The sequence below is a fragment of the Suricata suricatta genome, chromosome 1, assembly GCF_006229205.1.
Source record: "Suricata suricatta isolate VVHF042 chromosome 1, meerkat_22Aug2017_6uvM2_HiC, whole genome shotgun sequence".
Classification (NCBI taxonomy): domain Eukaryota; kingdom Metazoa; phylum Chordata; class Mammalia; order Carnivora; family Herpestidae; genus Suricata; species Suricata suricatta.
The window spans coordinates 110,352,260-110,369,049 of NC_043700.1; the positions used below are offsets into that span (position 1 = coordinate 110,352,260).

At 37.4% G+C, this 16,790-nt stretch overlaps 2 protein-coding genes across 2 annotated transcripts in view; one reads left to right on the top strand and one right to left on the bottom strand.

Annotated features, from left to right (window-relative positions):
• The window catches only part of GSTCD (glutathione S-transferase C-terminal domain containing), a 134,176-nt gene extending 132,220 nt beyond the window's left edge, over positions 1-1,956 (bottom strand). Inside the window, exon 1 of the mRNA XM_029942438.1 lies at positions 1,375-1,956. The gene's annotated coding sequence lies outside the window, so the exon portion shown is untranslated. The remainder of the gene's footprint in view (positions 1-1,374) is intronic.
• The window catches only part of INTS12 (integrator complex subunit 12), a 25,059-nt gene continuing 9,913 nt past the window's right edge, over positions 1,645-16,790 (top strand). Inside the window, exons 1-4 of the mRNA XM_029942446.1 lie at positions 1,645-1,746; positions 10,355-10,519; positions 14,161-14,313; positions 16,111-16,298. Of these exons, the coding sequence (XP_029798306.1) occupies positions 10,364-10,519; positions 14,161-14,313; positions 16,111-16,298 (497 nt within the window). The 5' untranslated portion in view covers positions 1,645-1,746; positions 10,355-10,363. The remainder of the gene's footprint in view (positions 1,747-10,354; positions 10,520-14,160; positions 14,314-16,110; positions 16,299-16,790) is intronic.

Here is a 16,790-nt window from a genome sequence, read left to right on the forward strand (position 1 = left end):
AAGTATTAATCATAACAATTCAGTGAGCTACTTTACTTTAAGATAAAAACTTATACTAAGGAATTGTGTTTTAGTTGACTGGTCTACAGAATTTGTTAAGTTTCAATTTGCTAAATTGTTGCTACTATACAAAGGCTGATTGGATAATCAGTACTTATTTCAACCACAGGTAACAACTAAAGCTACATACTAAACACAGGGTTACTGTTGCTTTTAAACCATGATGGGCTCAATATTACAGAAGTTCAAGTCTGAGCTTTGCTTAAAGCAGGTAAACATGTAGAAGTTTAAAAAATAAAATAGAACTGATACAGCAATTCTCAAATCTCACTGATTTCTTCTCAGACTTACTGTTAAAGTTAAACCTCTTAAAATAATGTCTTCAGGTATAACTCAAACATAATCTCAGATTATGAGTATGCTTAAGGCAATCCTTAGTAAACTCCCCGCCAGGCATTAAAAAAAAACTCACATAGCTTAAAGTTTGATTTATTAAGTACGACATCAAATCATTCAGTTGTATTTACAACAAAGAATTTATTTTCACAATATTTAAATGACCATGTTTACAATTGCCACATCACTAACTTTTGCCAGCTTTTTTCTCCTTTAATATTGTTCTATAGATAAATTTAGAAAAGCAGTACTCTGTTAAATCATTAATTTAGCACAAGATATACTATTAAAGGCTGCCATTTCCTTGGCATTCAAGAACTTATAACAAGAAATGGGATCTTGGGATTAAGAATAAAAGGAAAAAGACAAGGCACCACCTAATCTCAAACCAGGTAGAGCTGGGATGGGAAGTACCGGCGTTTCTAAAGCCAAAGCAATTTCCGTGCCAGTTAAACTCAAACTTTCCACTCCGAAGTTTAAAACCGAACTGAAACACTGTTTTGATCGTGTAACAGAAACAAATGGCCCCAAACAAAGCAAAGCCTTAGTCGGTATTCCCATACAAGTGCTTTCTCCAACCAGGAAGGCGTGGAATGGAAAAGTGCCAAAGAGAAAAAAAAAAAAGTTAAAGCGTGCCAAAAGGTCTTAAACTACACTCAGCAGCAAAAGGCAAACGCCTCCACAGACTGCTGCAAAGAGAAGCTGCTCCATTTCCCCCTCAGCAGAAGAAGCCACGAGGACCGGCCCTTGGAAACCTAAGAAGAGCCCGGAGCCTCCACCAGCACCTTCAAGAGGCTGTGGCTGTCAGAGGCTGAGGGACCCCAGCACTGGAGAGACAACAGGACACTAATTCCACGCCCTTCCCTTTCCACCACCCACTCTCCATCCGACATCGTCAGCCCAGTCGCCTCCGGACGCAAAGAGTAGTCAGGGGGCACCAGGGGACTGTGAAGCCGGCGGCCTGAGCGCCCTCTTTACCTGGTCGCAGAGGCGCGGCCAGGCAGGGAGGGTGCGTGAGCGTGTCAGCGACACGAGCCGCCTGCGCCTTCCCGCCCCGCGCGAGCCAGGTTTCTGAGGCCGCTTCTGCGAGTCTTCGCCCACGGACCACTGGCTGCCAGAGAGGCCGAGGGAGAAACATGCACAGCGTCTTGGAAACAGCCCTGCCAGCCGTCATTCATAATCCGGCGGACCGGAAACTGGGGTTACGTCACTTCCTCCCGTCGCACAACCAAAAAGTTCCCCTCCTCGCACTGGTGCAGGAACCTTTGTTTTCCTCTTCTCCGAGCCGGCTAGTTCCGGGACCGGTTCGGAAGGGGCCTCCGGGAACGGACGGAGTAGCGGGGCGGAGCGGTGAGTTGTGACGAGCTACCCGGCTCCCAGCCGCCTCTGGGAGGCTCGAGACCTCCGCGAGGGGCGAGGTGGGAGAGTAGTTCCGTGGGGTCTTGGTTTCCTCGCTCCTTAGGGGGAAACCTCGTAATCTGCGGCGCTCGCGTGCCGCAGGCTGACCGCTCTCTCCCTTCCGTGAGGGTTGTGCTTCCTCCGAGTCTGTTGCGGGCTCGCCCATCTAGGACACGACCCCAGGGACCGGGTCGCTAGAACCCTGTCTCGGACCTTATTCGGAAGGTTTTGGCGACTTCTCTGTGCAGCTCCCTCTTTCCGCCTCTCCTCTTTCTCCGGCTCCTTGAAAGACCTTCCCCCGTGCTAGGCCTTCGGTGTGTCATGCTCTGATCTAAGGATTGAGATTCTTTTTCTGAGCGTCTGCTGTCGCTTTTCAGCTGCTCTGTCAAGTGGTTTGGAATCGTGGTCTTTACGCTTTCTACGCATTTCCAGACGTGGCCCTACGATATCAGCATAACTCAAGGCCAAGAATTCAGTAGAGGATTGAAACGGGCAGCATCGTTAAAAAAATTTATTAGAAGGTTGCAAGAGCCTCCAAAGACATAAAGGGCCAAGCCGTTATGAGATAGCAACCCTAACGTTGCACTTGGTGTGAATAGGTTCAGTTTCCTTTATCTTGTGCACAGGCAGGTGATCAACTTTGGATTTCTTTTTTTAAAGATTGGCATATAGAGTGAGAAATGAATATCCAGTTTGGGTTGCAGAGATACCAGAAGTCCTAGAAAATGACATTTAAGCAAAACCTAGTTTATTCATTCAGTAAATATTTTTGAGAGCCTAAGTTTCAAACACTGTATAACTGAATAAAGTCCTGGCCCTTATGGAATTACAGTCTAGTGGGGTTGATGAATTTAAGCCAGGTAAAGGATTGAGAAGAGAATTTTGCAGGTAGGAACATTGTACAAGTCTAGTCATGAAAGAGGTGGTTTAGTTTATTTTGCTTTTGCTTTTTTTTTTTTTTTTTTTCCCCTCGAGAGAGACAGTGTGAGCAGGGGAGGGTCAGAGAGAGAGGGAGATACAGAATCTGAAACAGGCTCCAGGCTCTGAGCTAGCTGTCAGCACAGAGCCCGACGCAGGCTCCAACCCACGAACGGTGAGATCATGACCTGAGCCAAAGCCGATGCCTAACCAACTGAGCCACCCAGACTCCCCGCTTTTGCTTTTCTTGATGTTTGTGAAGTTTTGGGGGGTTAGGTCCAGGGAGGATGGGTTTGAGTTAAAGGGACTTTGTAAATTGTTAGAATTGTGTAGAAGGAGAAAAAAGACCATTATACTTTACTTTGATCCCTAATAATTCTGTAGCCATTATTTTATGGTACTTTGCAAAATAGCAAAGTGGTAGGCAAAAAGAGACATAGACTCTCCCTCATAAAGTTATCAGAGCTTTATAGAGGATATAACACTTGGGGCAAAAAAGAGTATAGTTCAAGGTAGAAAGTCCTAGTACCATGAGAAAGCACTATCAGATATTCTAGGAGAGAGAGGTTAGTAGTAGAATTTGGGTGGAGAAGGACACACCAGCAGCAAAGAGTCCTCATGGGAAGTAATATTTGAAGGTAGAATTTGGACATCTAAAAATAGGTGAAAAGCTTCCCAGACAGAAAAAAAGTGGGTAGAGGTGTCAAGGCCAGCTAATGGCTCTACTATAAAGAAAATCTGTATATGAAGATTTAAAGTTTTTGTGCCAGTTTAATGAATTGTCTTTTTAAATGATAGGCCAAGAGATTAGGGTCTATTCTGAAGACAGTAGGGAGTTTTAATTTTTAAGGAAGAAAAATAAGAAAGGAAAATATGTTTTAGGAACATTAAATGGCAACAGTGTTGAAGTAAAGGAAAATAACTAGATAATTGCTCTAATACCAAAAAAAAAAAAAAAAGGCTGTTACAAAGACCTGAATTTGAGGACTAGCAGTGGAAGTGAAAAACGGGGACAAAATGTGATAAATATTGCAGAGTCAGAATCCACAGGAAAGGCCTGCTGATTGTTTTGTTGTAACGAACAGGAGAAGACTTAGTAAGGAAAGGATTTAGGCCTCAGACCAGATTACCAGAAAGTTGAATCATTCATAGAAAAAAGTGCAGGACAAGGAACTTTTGGAGGAAAGTATTCATAATATCAATTTTGGTCCTAACTAAATTTGAGATGCCATCAGGACAACCATGTAGACCTAAGCAATTGGAAATGTGGGATTTGAGTATAAGTGAGGTTGGAGTGATGATAAATGTGAAACCATCTGCCTAGAGACAATATTTAAAACCTGATAAATAGAAGAGGACCAAGGAAGAAAGTGGAAGCAGAATTAAAAAAGGTAGATGAGAACAGATACTTGGGCAATACCAAAAGTGACAGGGCTGCAAAGATGAACCAGAGTAAGAGTAGTCAGAAATAAATAGAAGAGAAAAATCAGAAAAGCTAAATGTAATCAAAATCAAGGAGGGGAATGTTTTTGAAAGGAAATAAATAACATGTCTTCACGTGGCCAGCATTTAACAAATACCTACTACCTGCCAGGCAATCTGCTAGGCACACAGTTACCAGCAGTGGGTAGGCTCAATCCTGTGCTCATCCTTAGGGAATTTACATTCTAGTGAGAAAGACTGTTACGTAATTAACAGTAGAGTAATTCTTCCAAACTAAACCAGGATGCTTGGGAACCATCTAACAGTAACCCTTCTTATTATATTGGGAGAATGTGAAAAAAAATACTGAGATATGAAGGATGAATAAGATGGGGAAGGGACACTTTCTACTGACATGCTGAGGTGAGGAAGTATGATATGTTCAAAGACTTAAACTAAGTTAGGTGGCTGCAACAGCATGAGGAGTGGGAATAGACTGAGATACTAGGAAATATTTAATGAGTATGTACTCTGTGCCAGGTACACATTTTACATGTACTACCAGATCATGTAGGGCATTAAAGACCTCATTAAGGATCTTGTTCTTTAACCTTTGGACAGCAAGAAGTGAAAAGGAAGGGCATTTTAACCCAGTGAATAATAAAGATGTGGAGGGGACAAGAGTGGTTGTGGGGAGACTGATCAAGCTAATGTGGTAGGCCGGATAATTGATCGTAGCTTGGTCTAGGGTGGTGGTAGTAAGGATTGAAAAAAGTAGACGAATTTGAAGTATATTTAGGAGGTTCAGTGATTGGAAGGGAGTGGGGTGAGGGTTGAGGAAGTAGGAGGAGTGGCTGATACTCAGGTTCTGGCTGAAGCAGTGGGGTTAAGTATCATTTGAGAAAGGGAATGCATCTTGTTGGCAAAAGAAGAGGTTATGAGTGGCTCTGTTAGGGACTGTTGAATAGGAGGCGCCAGTGAGATACCCATTTAAAGCTGGCAGTTGGATCTTGGAAGAGATAGATGGGATGGAGAAATAAATTTATAATCCGTGGCAAAAGTGTATAGATCCAACTGTCTAACACAGTAATTCTCAAACTTTTAGAGTGGATCAGAATCACCTTGAAGGTTTAATACAGATTTCTGCACCCACTCCTAGAGTTTTTTCTTCACTTGGTCTCATGGTAGAGACCAAGAGTTTGCATTTCTAACAGATTCCCAGGTAATGCCTGTGCTGCTGATCCAGGTACCACATTTTGAAAGGAAGGTGTAGAGTGAGACGAGAAGAGACCCAGAACTCATTTATGTTGAAGTGGCATAGGAACCTACAAAAAGGCTAAGAAAGAAGTCGGAGGAAAAAACAATATCAGTGTACCTAAAACTGTGAATACACTGGTAAGAACATTTTCATGAAATGGTAGAACAAAGGTACATTGCAAGATTAAATGCACCATAAGGAGAAGAATGAGGAAAGGGAGTATAGAATGAGGATGATTTTCTGAAGGAAGTTTTGCTATAAAAATGAAGACCAGATAGAAGAGGCTTGACCTTATTTAAATGTAAATTAAAAGATGCCAGTAGAAAGGAAGAGGTTGAGGGAGAGGGTAATGGAGAGGACATAATAAATAACCCATAGTTCAAGGTCCAGATGGGGAAGGAAAAGCTAGGATCCAGGTACAGGTAGCATTACATGGAGAGCCACCTCTTCATTTATCAGGTGGGAAAAAGGAAAGCATGGGCGCAGGTAAGTTGGTAGATGTAATGGCAGGATGTTAAAGTAGTTTCTGACAGCTTTTGACTTGTGAAGTCAGTGAAGACATCTACTGAGATAGAGTAGCAGTTTCAAGGAAAATGGAGAAAATGTAACTGATCTGGGCAGAAAGTAGGGAAGTGAGTTGACAAGAGAGGCTTGATAGGATTGCTGTATCATGTTGAGTGCCTAGATGAGATTGTAGCTCTGAAGATACAGAGTATGTATTCCTCCTGGCTGCACTTAAGAGTGGGTGCTGGCAGGGAGAAGGTAAATAACAGGATGGATGGCTACAAAGTTTATGGAACTATAGGACTGTAGAACAAGGGTGTTTAGAGAGTCTTTGAAAAGCTGGACCATGGAATATAGGATAGGAAGTAAAATGACATACTGCAGGGGTGCCTGGGTGGCTCAGTCAGTTAAGTGTCCGAATTTGGCATAGGTCATGATCTCACAGTTCGTGGGTTTGAGCCCTGTGTCGGGCTCTGTGCTGGCACAGAGCCTGTAGACGGCTATGAGTTCTGTGTTTCCCTTTCTCTCTCTCCCTCTGCCACTCATGCTCTATCTCTGTCTCTCAAAAATAAATAAGCATTTAAAAAATTTTTAAATGACATATTACAAATAAATCCAGAAGGATAGAAAGAAATGGAAAAAAGAGATAATTGTTTAGTAGTTGGAATTTCTGTGCTATATGCCTTTGCTATAGATGATTCCTATCATGAGCTAAGAATTCTCACTGGGGATTAGAATTCTAAAAAACAAAGTGTGTGTGTGTGTGTGTGTGTGTGTGTGTGTGTGTAGATATATACAGATTTAGATACATGAAAGAAACTTAATGCTTTAAATGTAGAATTAATTTAAAATCTAGGTGTTGCTTTAAAAAAAAAGTCAGAAACTTTGTAATTACTACTTTAAAAAAATGTCAGTAACCTAGGAATGTGATAGTAGTTGTATTGGTGGGAGTGAATTCTTGGCTCTAATCCTCAGTAAGAATGATATGGCTCTTCTTCAGTCTGTTTTGGTCATGGATTTTATAACATACAGAGAAGGAACTATATAAAAGTTAACATAATTTGGTACAACTCTAGGAAAATATTTTTGGACATAATAATAAAGGAGATAAATTGAGAATTTAGTTGCTTACCTCTTTAAGGGCTTCAGTAGATGAAAAATAAATTTTACTATGTGTGCATTTGCCAGTAAGAAAGGGGAAGTAATAGAAACTAGAGAAAACAATATAAAAGAGTGAGGAATGGCACGTGGGTGGTTCAGTCATTTGAGCATCCAACTCTTGGTTTTGGTGCAGGTCATGATCTGTCAGTTTCATGGGTTCAAACCCTGTGTCCTGCTCTGTGCTGATGGTTCAAAGCCTGCTTGGAATTTGCTCTCTCTATCCGTCTCTGCCCTTACCCCACTTGCACTGTCTCTGTCTCAAAATAAATCAATAAACTTAAAAAAATAAATAAAAGGGTGAGGAAAAGTAAGATAGAAAACTAAAATATAAAGAATAAAACATGTAACCGTGTTTTATTTTAGGCCCAAATACTGTTTTCTGTTTGATGTGGGAAAGAAGTTGAGGCAAGGAGGTGTCAGTAAGGAGAAAGAGGGAACCAAGAAACTGGAAGCATCTATAAATTCAAAATGTAGGTGGAATGGAAGGAAAGAAATGAGGGTGGGCGAGAAGGTCGACCTGGTACCCTGAAGAGGTTCCTTAGTGAAAACAGTGGAAGAGATAAAATGATAGAAGATTATAGTCAAAAAGGAGAATAGTTGTGTGTACTTTCAGGTTTTGGTGGCTGAAGATGAAGCTCCTTAGGTCGAAGATCTAAGTAAAGAGTAGGAAGCTGGAGAAGATCATCAATATAGATACTAAAATTGCCAAAGGTGACGGTGGGGAGAAGGAAGAAGATGAGCCTAGTGTGAATATTCCATACTTTAGCAACCATGAAGGTACAGGTGTAGATTTCAAGAGAAGATGCTGTTAAATGGTGGTCATGGAATGTTTTTCCAAAAGCAGAATATGGAGTAAGTCCCTGTAGACCTCTTTTCCTTCAAGTAGAAAGTCAAAGGAGTGCCAACTTGGGAGACAGTGGTAAAAAGGAGATGTCATGGGGGAAATAGTAAAGGTAAAGAGATGCACACAGTGCTTGAAAAAAAGGTAGAAAATGTAGGGGGATATATTTATATGGTGAGTAGGCTAGAAGATTATGGGCAGCTAGCAATGAGGTTATTGTGGAGAGAGGGAAGGGCTGAGCTGAATGAGAGTGCCGGAGAGTCTTTCTAGGGAAAGGTGGTTTGTACCTTGTAGCCTTGATGTAAGGAAAACTGGAAGTTGCTGGATAGACTAGAGCAGTGGACTCCAAACTTGTCTCATTGTTCCATGAGTGTAAAATTGAGCACACGTCCGTGTATGTGTTGGTTGTCAATTATATGTATACACTGCTATCATTCTGTATATTAATAGCTCATTTTTAATAAATTAAAAAGAAATTCATATATTTTTTTCCCTATATTCTACTGTGAAGACCTTTGGGACATGTTAGTAATTTAGGGCATGGGTACAAAGCCTGTTCAGTTTTATAACTTTATAAAAAGAACGGACTCCAAGGTTCCAATTGGAATGTTGGTGTTGAAGACATGACTTCTCTCGTATTATAAGCTAGGTGCTGACTCTTGTCACCTAATCTGTAATGCACATCTTTTGTCTGTGATTATGGAAATACATAACAGTAAATACTTTGCTTCTGGTTTACAGCATAGAAATGTCAAGTAATGGTTTTTCTAGTATATTGGAAGGATTCTTCTCAGTATTAACCCTTTGGTCAGTACCTCATAAAACAGATTGTTCTGGATAAGTAAACAGTTTTCTTTTTAACTGTAAAAAGTTAGGTCAATAAAAAGCTTAAGCCATATTCCCCTGGAGCACTCAGGAGGAATGGCAGGTTTACTCTTTTCATCCTGGGCACATGTTAATGAGGACCTGTTTTCTCCTGAGAATATGTACAGTGACCAGCCTATACCATGAGTAAATGTAAAAGCCTTTCGGTACCTATCATCTATATAGATGATGTATGTAATGATACAGTCTTAAGAAGTGACAGATTGATCTTCAATTTTCATTAAATTACTAATGCAGCTATTTGAGGTAGATAATTGTCCTTTTAGTATTGGCTTTTGAATTCATGGATGATTCAGGTATTTTAATAGAGCACAGAATTTGGCAATAATTTTGAGGCTATCAGAAAGGTATCTAATACCTTCTTGAAAACTTAAAAAAAAAAAAAAGCCTGTGAGTGTGGGTGTGGGTGTGGATGTGTGTTTCCTGTCAAAGTTGGAAAGAGACTGGGGAGAAGTAGATGAGGAAAAAACAAACAAAATTCATCTTTAGTCTGAACTTTTGTGTGCCAACATTCAACCTACAGCAAGCTTTAATGGCTTTATAAATCCCTGAAAATGAGTGATTACTGTGGAATTGCTGATAGAGCTTTAACTCTAACAGCACATGTGTGTTGCATTATTACAATATTAACCTCAAGGATAGAAGATGATTTCAAGCCCTAGAATATTGATCAAAGGATTGAACACAAAGTACACATTTTTATTTTAATCATTCCTTGCCTGGAGTAGTATTTGAAAAAGTGATAGAAGAATTAGAACCACATGATAGCATTCGTATTAGCTGAAAACAAAACTTTTGAATGTTTTGGAATTTCATAAGCCTTTGATGTACATCTTCACTATATTTTAAGCTCCTAGTGACACAGAGCATTATTATAGGCCATATGGGAGAGATTTTATATTATGTATATTTATAATTTTTTGGTAGTAACTATGGCACCATTCCTCAGAGACCTTGCTTCTTAAAAATAGGTTAATGCATGAGATACCACAATGTAAATGTAATCCAAAAGATGATCTTAATATGTTTCATGAAACATTCAAGAATGGAGCTGAGTACTAAGGAGATTTAAAAAAGACAGTTGAGGTAAAAGATGCAGCAGTCACCTACCTTTATAGCTTATCACGTGATGTTTCCTGTAACCATTGCTCTCCTGGACACACCGCTCCCCCAAATCATTTTTTTTTCCAGTAATGGAAATAAGGTTTGAGAGAAGAAATCTTGACATATGGTAAACTTGACCTAAACACATCAAGTTCCTGTACCCTGAACTCTAAGTGTATATGTTAAAACAGTGCAGAAGGTACTCTGGAAGAGAGGAGCTTACCTGGATTTAAAATTCAGCTGTGGGTCCGGATACACACAAAACTGATAACGTTCTTGCTTCATGGGAAAAGAATTTAGTAGGGATAACAAGGAAATTTACTTTTCTGTACTAACCTTTTGGACGTTTCAGATTTTGTAATCATGGGCACAGTATCGCCTATAATAAACATAAGAACCAAATAGATAAACTTGAACTTAGATAATTGCTCATTGTCTCTAAATTAATCCCCCCTTATTTTCTTCAGGTGCTTGCAATGGCTGCTGCTGTAAACTTGGAACTTGATCCCATTTTTTTGAAAGCACTTGGCTTCTTACATTCAAAAAGTAAGGATTCTGCAGAAAAGCTAAAGGCACTGCTTGATGAATCTTTGGCTCGGGGCATTGATTCAAGTTACCGTCCGTCTCAAAAGGTACCTATATGAATAAAAAGCTTGGGGGAGTTTTGTAAGGCCTGCAGTAGAACAGAGTTGATATTTAGACCATCTCAAAACAATCTCCCTGCCAAAATAATCTTTCATTGTGGCATGAAGAAATTATATTCTTTAGTGTTCTTTTCTTCCTTCATACTTTCAGAGAGCTTTTACTCTATATAAACAAGTTAGCTGGATGTGAGGGATATTCTGTTCTACTTTATGTGCAAGGAAACCCACTTATTTATGATTTAATTTCTAATTATTTCTCATCCAAAATTTTTTTAAGCTACTGGATGAAACCATAACTTGTAATTATTCTCTAATGTTTTATGGGCATGAAGTAAAAGGGATTTTGCAGTGAAGTAGATTGAATATGGATAGGATACTTTAAGGGGAAAAGGAGGTATATGGATAAACTATGACAACTATGTGGCTTCAATTTTGATAATAACAAAGCAGCCAAACAACTTTATGTGAAAAGAATACACATTTTGGAACTAGACAAAGCTGTTTTGAATCCCAGCTTGCCTCTTACTAGTTGTGTAGTAGTATATTAGTAATATATTACTAATAATTAATATAGAGTAATATATCTTGAACATTTATTGTGTTTCAGATATTTTTCTGCTTGGTGTATGCGTATAATTAATTTTAATTGTGATGATGATCCTTTGAAATAGGTATTTATTTTGATTTAAAAATAAGCAAACTGAGGTGCACAGTAACTTCATTTCACCCAGCCTCTATTTCTTCATTAGTAAAATGGGGGTAATAATGATTACCTTGCAAAACTGTGAAAATTAAATGAGATGAAGTATGTAAGCCAATTACTGCAGTATCTACCTGGCATGTAATAGGCTCTTAGTGAATGGCAGCATTTATTATGTTCATAATACCTAAGACATTCTTTCAAACCTTTCTAAAGCTCTAGAGCCCTGAAACTCCAAAGCCATCCAGGTCTTTGGACCCAGATAACAAACTGAGAAAGGAAAGACAGGATTACATCACTAGCTTAGTCTAACCTTCCGTCTCAAACTAAAGACAGGCCCAAGTACACAGTGGTATTTTGTCCCCGGTCTTCTTTCAACACTAGCTCTAGTATTCTCAAGCCCTTTTTTTTTTTTTTATTTAACCTTTGAATAGTAGCACCATTGTGTCCTCATTTCTTCTACCATTCTCATTCTGATAAATTCAGTGAGTTCAAACTGACCAAATTATACAGCTCTGCAAACACACTAGTGATTTCATTGTTCTGAATATTGATAGTCTCCCAATAGGTAAAACCTGTTATTACTAAAGAAGCAGTACTGTATTTTGAGATTCTAAAACAGAAGAGAGTTCATCTATTAAAGTACATGAAAAATTTGTTTTGATTAAAAGGCCTCCTGCCCTTCCACTTCTAACTGGAGTTACTTCTGTTGGTCAGTTTAGAGAAAATACTTGTCAGGTATTTAGAAAGCATGGATTCACTGAATTGTAGTCTTCAGCTGTCCATTTCCATCTCGAGAGAGAGAATCACCTGGAGGCAATGGTGTGCTTATAAACATTGACAGCTGGCTCTCCAAACGTAATTTCAACATAAAAATCAGTTGCTATCTTCATTTACATCATTGAGTAAGTCATATGTGAAATCATGAACTTAGATGGGGCACACTTAAGTGTCTGACTCTTGATTTTGGTTCGTGAGTTTGAGCCCCGTAATAGGGTTTTCTCTCTCCCTCTCTCTGCCCATCCCCTGCTTGCTCTCTATCTCAAAATAGAATAAACTAAAAAAAAAAAAAAAAAAAAAAAAGTCCCTTAGAACTTAACTCCTCCATCAATGACTTGTAACATTTTTGCTGAATTAGATAATAGGTTTCAAATGCTACAAGATTGTTTATAGTTTTTTATGTTACAGACACACTTTTAAGTTATCTGCATTAGTAACATTTTTTCCATCACTTTCCTAAGTCTACATGAATGGTTACCGAACTTTCTGTAAAGTATCAAATAGTAAATATTTTAGGCTTTGTGGGCCACATGGTCTCTAGCACAACGATCTAATTCTGCAATGGTGGCATGAAAGTGCTACAGGTAATACATAAAATGAAAGAGTATTGCTGTGTTCTAATGTAACATAATTTATTGAAAAAAAAAACAAACAGGCAGTAGGCCAGATTTGGCCTCCAGGCGTCAGTTTGTCAACACCTCATCTACACAATCAGCTCAATAAATAAGGTGCAGCTACCAAGGAGTCTAAAGCCCCATTCTTTATCCCTTCCCCATTTCTTTCTCCTTGGAGGTTACTACTGTTCTGAAGCTAATGCATATCATTCCTGCTTGTATTTTTCTACATTTATCTGCTCTCACAAAAAAGTAGACTGCATTGAGATGTACTAGTTTTATTTAGAATGGTAGGAAATGCCCTCCTTTTTTTGGAGGGTGATTCCAAGAAGCTATCATATACATAAACTTTTTATACTATTAGTAATAGGTAGCAAGTATAAATATCAGCATACTGGTAAAATAAGAACAAGGATTAGAAGCATAAAACAATAAAAAGACAAGCCAGAGACTGGGTGAAAATATTTGTATGTCATGTGTCTGATGAAAGACTTGTATCCAGAACCTATGAAGAACTTTTTAGACTAATTAATAAAACAAAAAACTCTACTTTTTAAAAAGGGCAACAAGTTTTAATAAACACTATCAAGCAAGATAACGTATGGCAGACAAGCACCTGAAAAACTGTTCAACATCAGTAGACATTAGGAAAATGGAGATTGACTCCACAGTGATAACTACAATATACCTATTAGAATGTTTAAAATTAGTAAGATTAACTGTACCAAGTGTTGATGAGGATATGAAGGAACTAGGACTCTTATATACAACTGGTGGAAATGTAAAGTGGTACACTACTTTGGAAAATGGCTTGGCAAGTTTTTTAAAAATTTAAACATACACTCATCATAATCCAGACATTTCAGTCCTAGACATTAATCCTAAAGAAATGGGAATAAATGGCCATATAAAAATTTGTACACGAATGGTCATAATAACATTATTTGTAATAGCCCCAAACTGTGAACCAGTATCCACCAGTGGATAAATGGATAAACGAGTGGTATATCCATTCAGTGGAGTATTATTCAGCAATATATAAGGAATGAACTATAGATAACAGTATGAATCAATATCACAATAAGTAGGCTGAGTGAAAGAAGCCATAAAAAGAGTACATACTGTATGATTCTGTTCATATAAATTTCTAGGAAATGTAAATTAATTTGTAGTTCCAGAAAGCAATGGTTGCCTGGAGATGGGGGGGGGGGGTAGAGGAGGGGGTACGTAGTTTCTCTAGGATGCATGTATACCTCTAAGAGTAACTGTAGTGGCCACAAGGAAACTTTGGGGGATGATGGGTACATTTGTTATATTGATTGTAGAGATGGTTTCACATGAAACTTACCAAATTTTACATGTTAATAAGTGCAGTTTGTATATCAGTTATTTCTCAATAAATCTGTTTAAAGAAATGGATGTTACATTGGCCAAAACATGATAATTTTTAACTGAAAATTACTTACATTTATGATCTATCTTTTACAATTGATTAGAACATTTGATTATAGGTATCTTTTTATTTCATCTCTTAGGATGTGGAGCCACCCAAAATTTCAAGCGCAAAAGCTATTTCTGTTAAGCAAGAGCCCAAAACATCCTCCAGTCTTCCTTCTGGCAATAATAATGGCAAGGTCCTCACAACTGAAAAAGTAAAGAAGGAAGCTGAAAAGAGACCAGCTGATAAAGTAAGAATTTAATCTCCTTTGTAAAAAAGGAAATCAATTGTGCTTATAGGCGGGAACAGTGCTTTGGTGTTTACTCCTTTTATATAATAGTAGGTAAAAGTATACAGTAATTACTCAGTAAACATATTTGGATAATTACAGATGTTGATTTTTTTGAAAAATGAGTAAAATTTAGAAACTTCTTTTTAACCATTTACTGGAGTCATTGGCAACATTCATTTGAGCCCTAGATGATATACTAATTTCAAGTATAAGCTTTAATCCATAACTTAAATATTAAATATTCTAAATGGAATGGTTGCCAAAATGAAAAGATAGGAAAGAATACAGATTGAAGTGACTAAATGTGAAGTTTGTTACAGGATGATATATACTTTTAACAGAGCTGCAGATAAGTCTTGGATTGCCTATTTTGAATGACTTTTGCACATAGTCAATTATTAAGATTATTTGAGGACTTTAAGATACAAAACAGATGAACGTAAGGGAAGGGAAGCAAAAATAATATAAACACAGGGAGGGGGACAAAAACATAAGCGACTCTTAAATATGGAGAACAAACCGAGGGTTACTGGAGGGATTGTGGGTGGAGGGATGGGCTAAATGGGTAAGAGACGTTAAGGAATCTACTCCTGAAATCATTGTTGCATTATATGCTAAGTAACTTGGATGTAAATTAAAAATAAAAATAGATAAATTAAAAAAAATTTTAGCACTTCGTAAAAAATACATTAAAAAAATCTTTAGTAATCCCTGCCCTTAAGGTGGAGTATATTAGTCCCAAATGTTTTCATACTTTTGCTAAATATTGGCTGTTCATAAACTATTTTGTTTTCTGTGCTTTTAAGTTTATATAAATGGTATCATACTGAACACGTATATCTTTTGGCCACTTTTTCACCACTCAAAAATGTGCTTTTGAAATTCTTCTCTCTTGATACATGAAGATCTGAATATTTCTTTAGCTACTGTGTAATATTCAGTAAATAAATCAGTTTACCTATTTCCCTAGTGATGAGCAATTAGTTTATTTCACCTTTTTTTCTGTTACAGTGGAGCTTCAATGAGCTGCTTTAAAGATAAATTCTTTGTGCACATGGTGATCGTTTATATAGGATGCATATTAGTAAATGGATGTAATAGGATAGGTAACTCTTCAACATTACTAGACATTGCCAATTAGTACCCAAAGTACATGTACTAAATTTATATTCTCACAAATAAAGTATAAGAATTGCAAATTCTTCATTGTTGCCAATGTGAAAGATATATCTATAACATTTATATCTTAAAGAGAGGAGCCAGAATTTGCTTTGAAGTAAATATGGCAGTGTCTGGATAACTGGCAGATGATTTGTTATTTACTTCTTTTCAATATATTTTATTTATTTTTTTCTTTCAATGTATTTTAAATATCAGTAGTTTATAATTCAAGATACTTAAAATAAAAAGTGACTTTAAAAATAAGCTTGTTAGTGCTGTGGATTCTCAGGGCATATAAGTAAATCCATTGAGCTTCCAAAATTCTTTAGTGGATAAAAGAATACAAAGACAAATACAATTATATGCTAAAATGTTCTAATTTTTTTTTATTTCTACCTTGCTGATTTCTTCTAATATATTAATTATGAATTTATTATAAGTCTTCTACAGATCTTTAGTGTTTATAACTCCACATAACTATGTCAAAATATCTATCATGTGGGGTGGTCATTATATAGTGTCTGTCTTATCCATCTCTCAGTCATTTAAAGTTTTTTCTAAACATGTTACTTACTGATTGGGTGCTTTGTATAGATGAAATCAGACATCACTGAAGGAGTTGATACTCCAAAGAAGCCTAGATTGGAGAAACCAGAGACACGATCCTCTCCTATTACTGTCCAAACTAGCAAGGATTTAGCTATGGCTGACCTTTCCAGTTTTGAGGAGACCAGTGCTGATGATTTTGCTATGGAGATGGGATTGGCTTGTGTTGTTTGTAGGTAAGTTCTACCTTTTCACAGATTCTTTTGTTTTCGTGAAGAACAAACAAAAAGAAAAAAAAAATCAGATGAATTGTTGGGTATTTTTTCTTTTGTTTTTGTTATTTGGAGGGGGGTAGGAGGAGGTAGAGAAGTAGGTTATTCTCTATGAACTGCCATGTAACAATTTAATATCTTGAAAATTGTTAAATATTTTATCTTCCTTACTGTGGTATCTTTGATCTATTATGTCATAGCAGCATTTTCTGCATTCTTCGGTTCTGGAGCAAAAGTAATTATTGCATTATTCTTTAGTGATGAAGAGTGTTTAGCATAATCAATGATTTCTGTTCTTTTTAAGAAGTCTATAGTACTTATAAAGTAGACTGTTATACATCATTTTCTATACACCATTAAATCATTTCCTAGAAATAATGGAAAAGAAGTGAATGAATCATGTAGGTTATTCTGAGTGTTGTTTTATTTTTTTATTTTGTTTATTTTTTTTGGTTT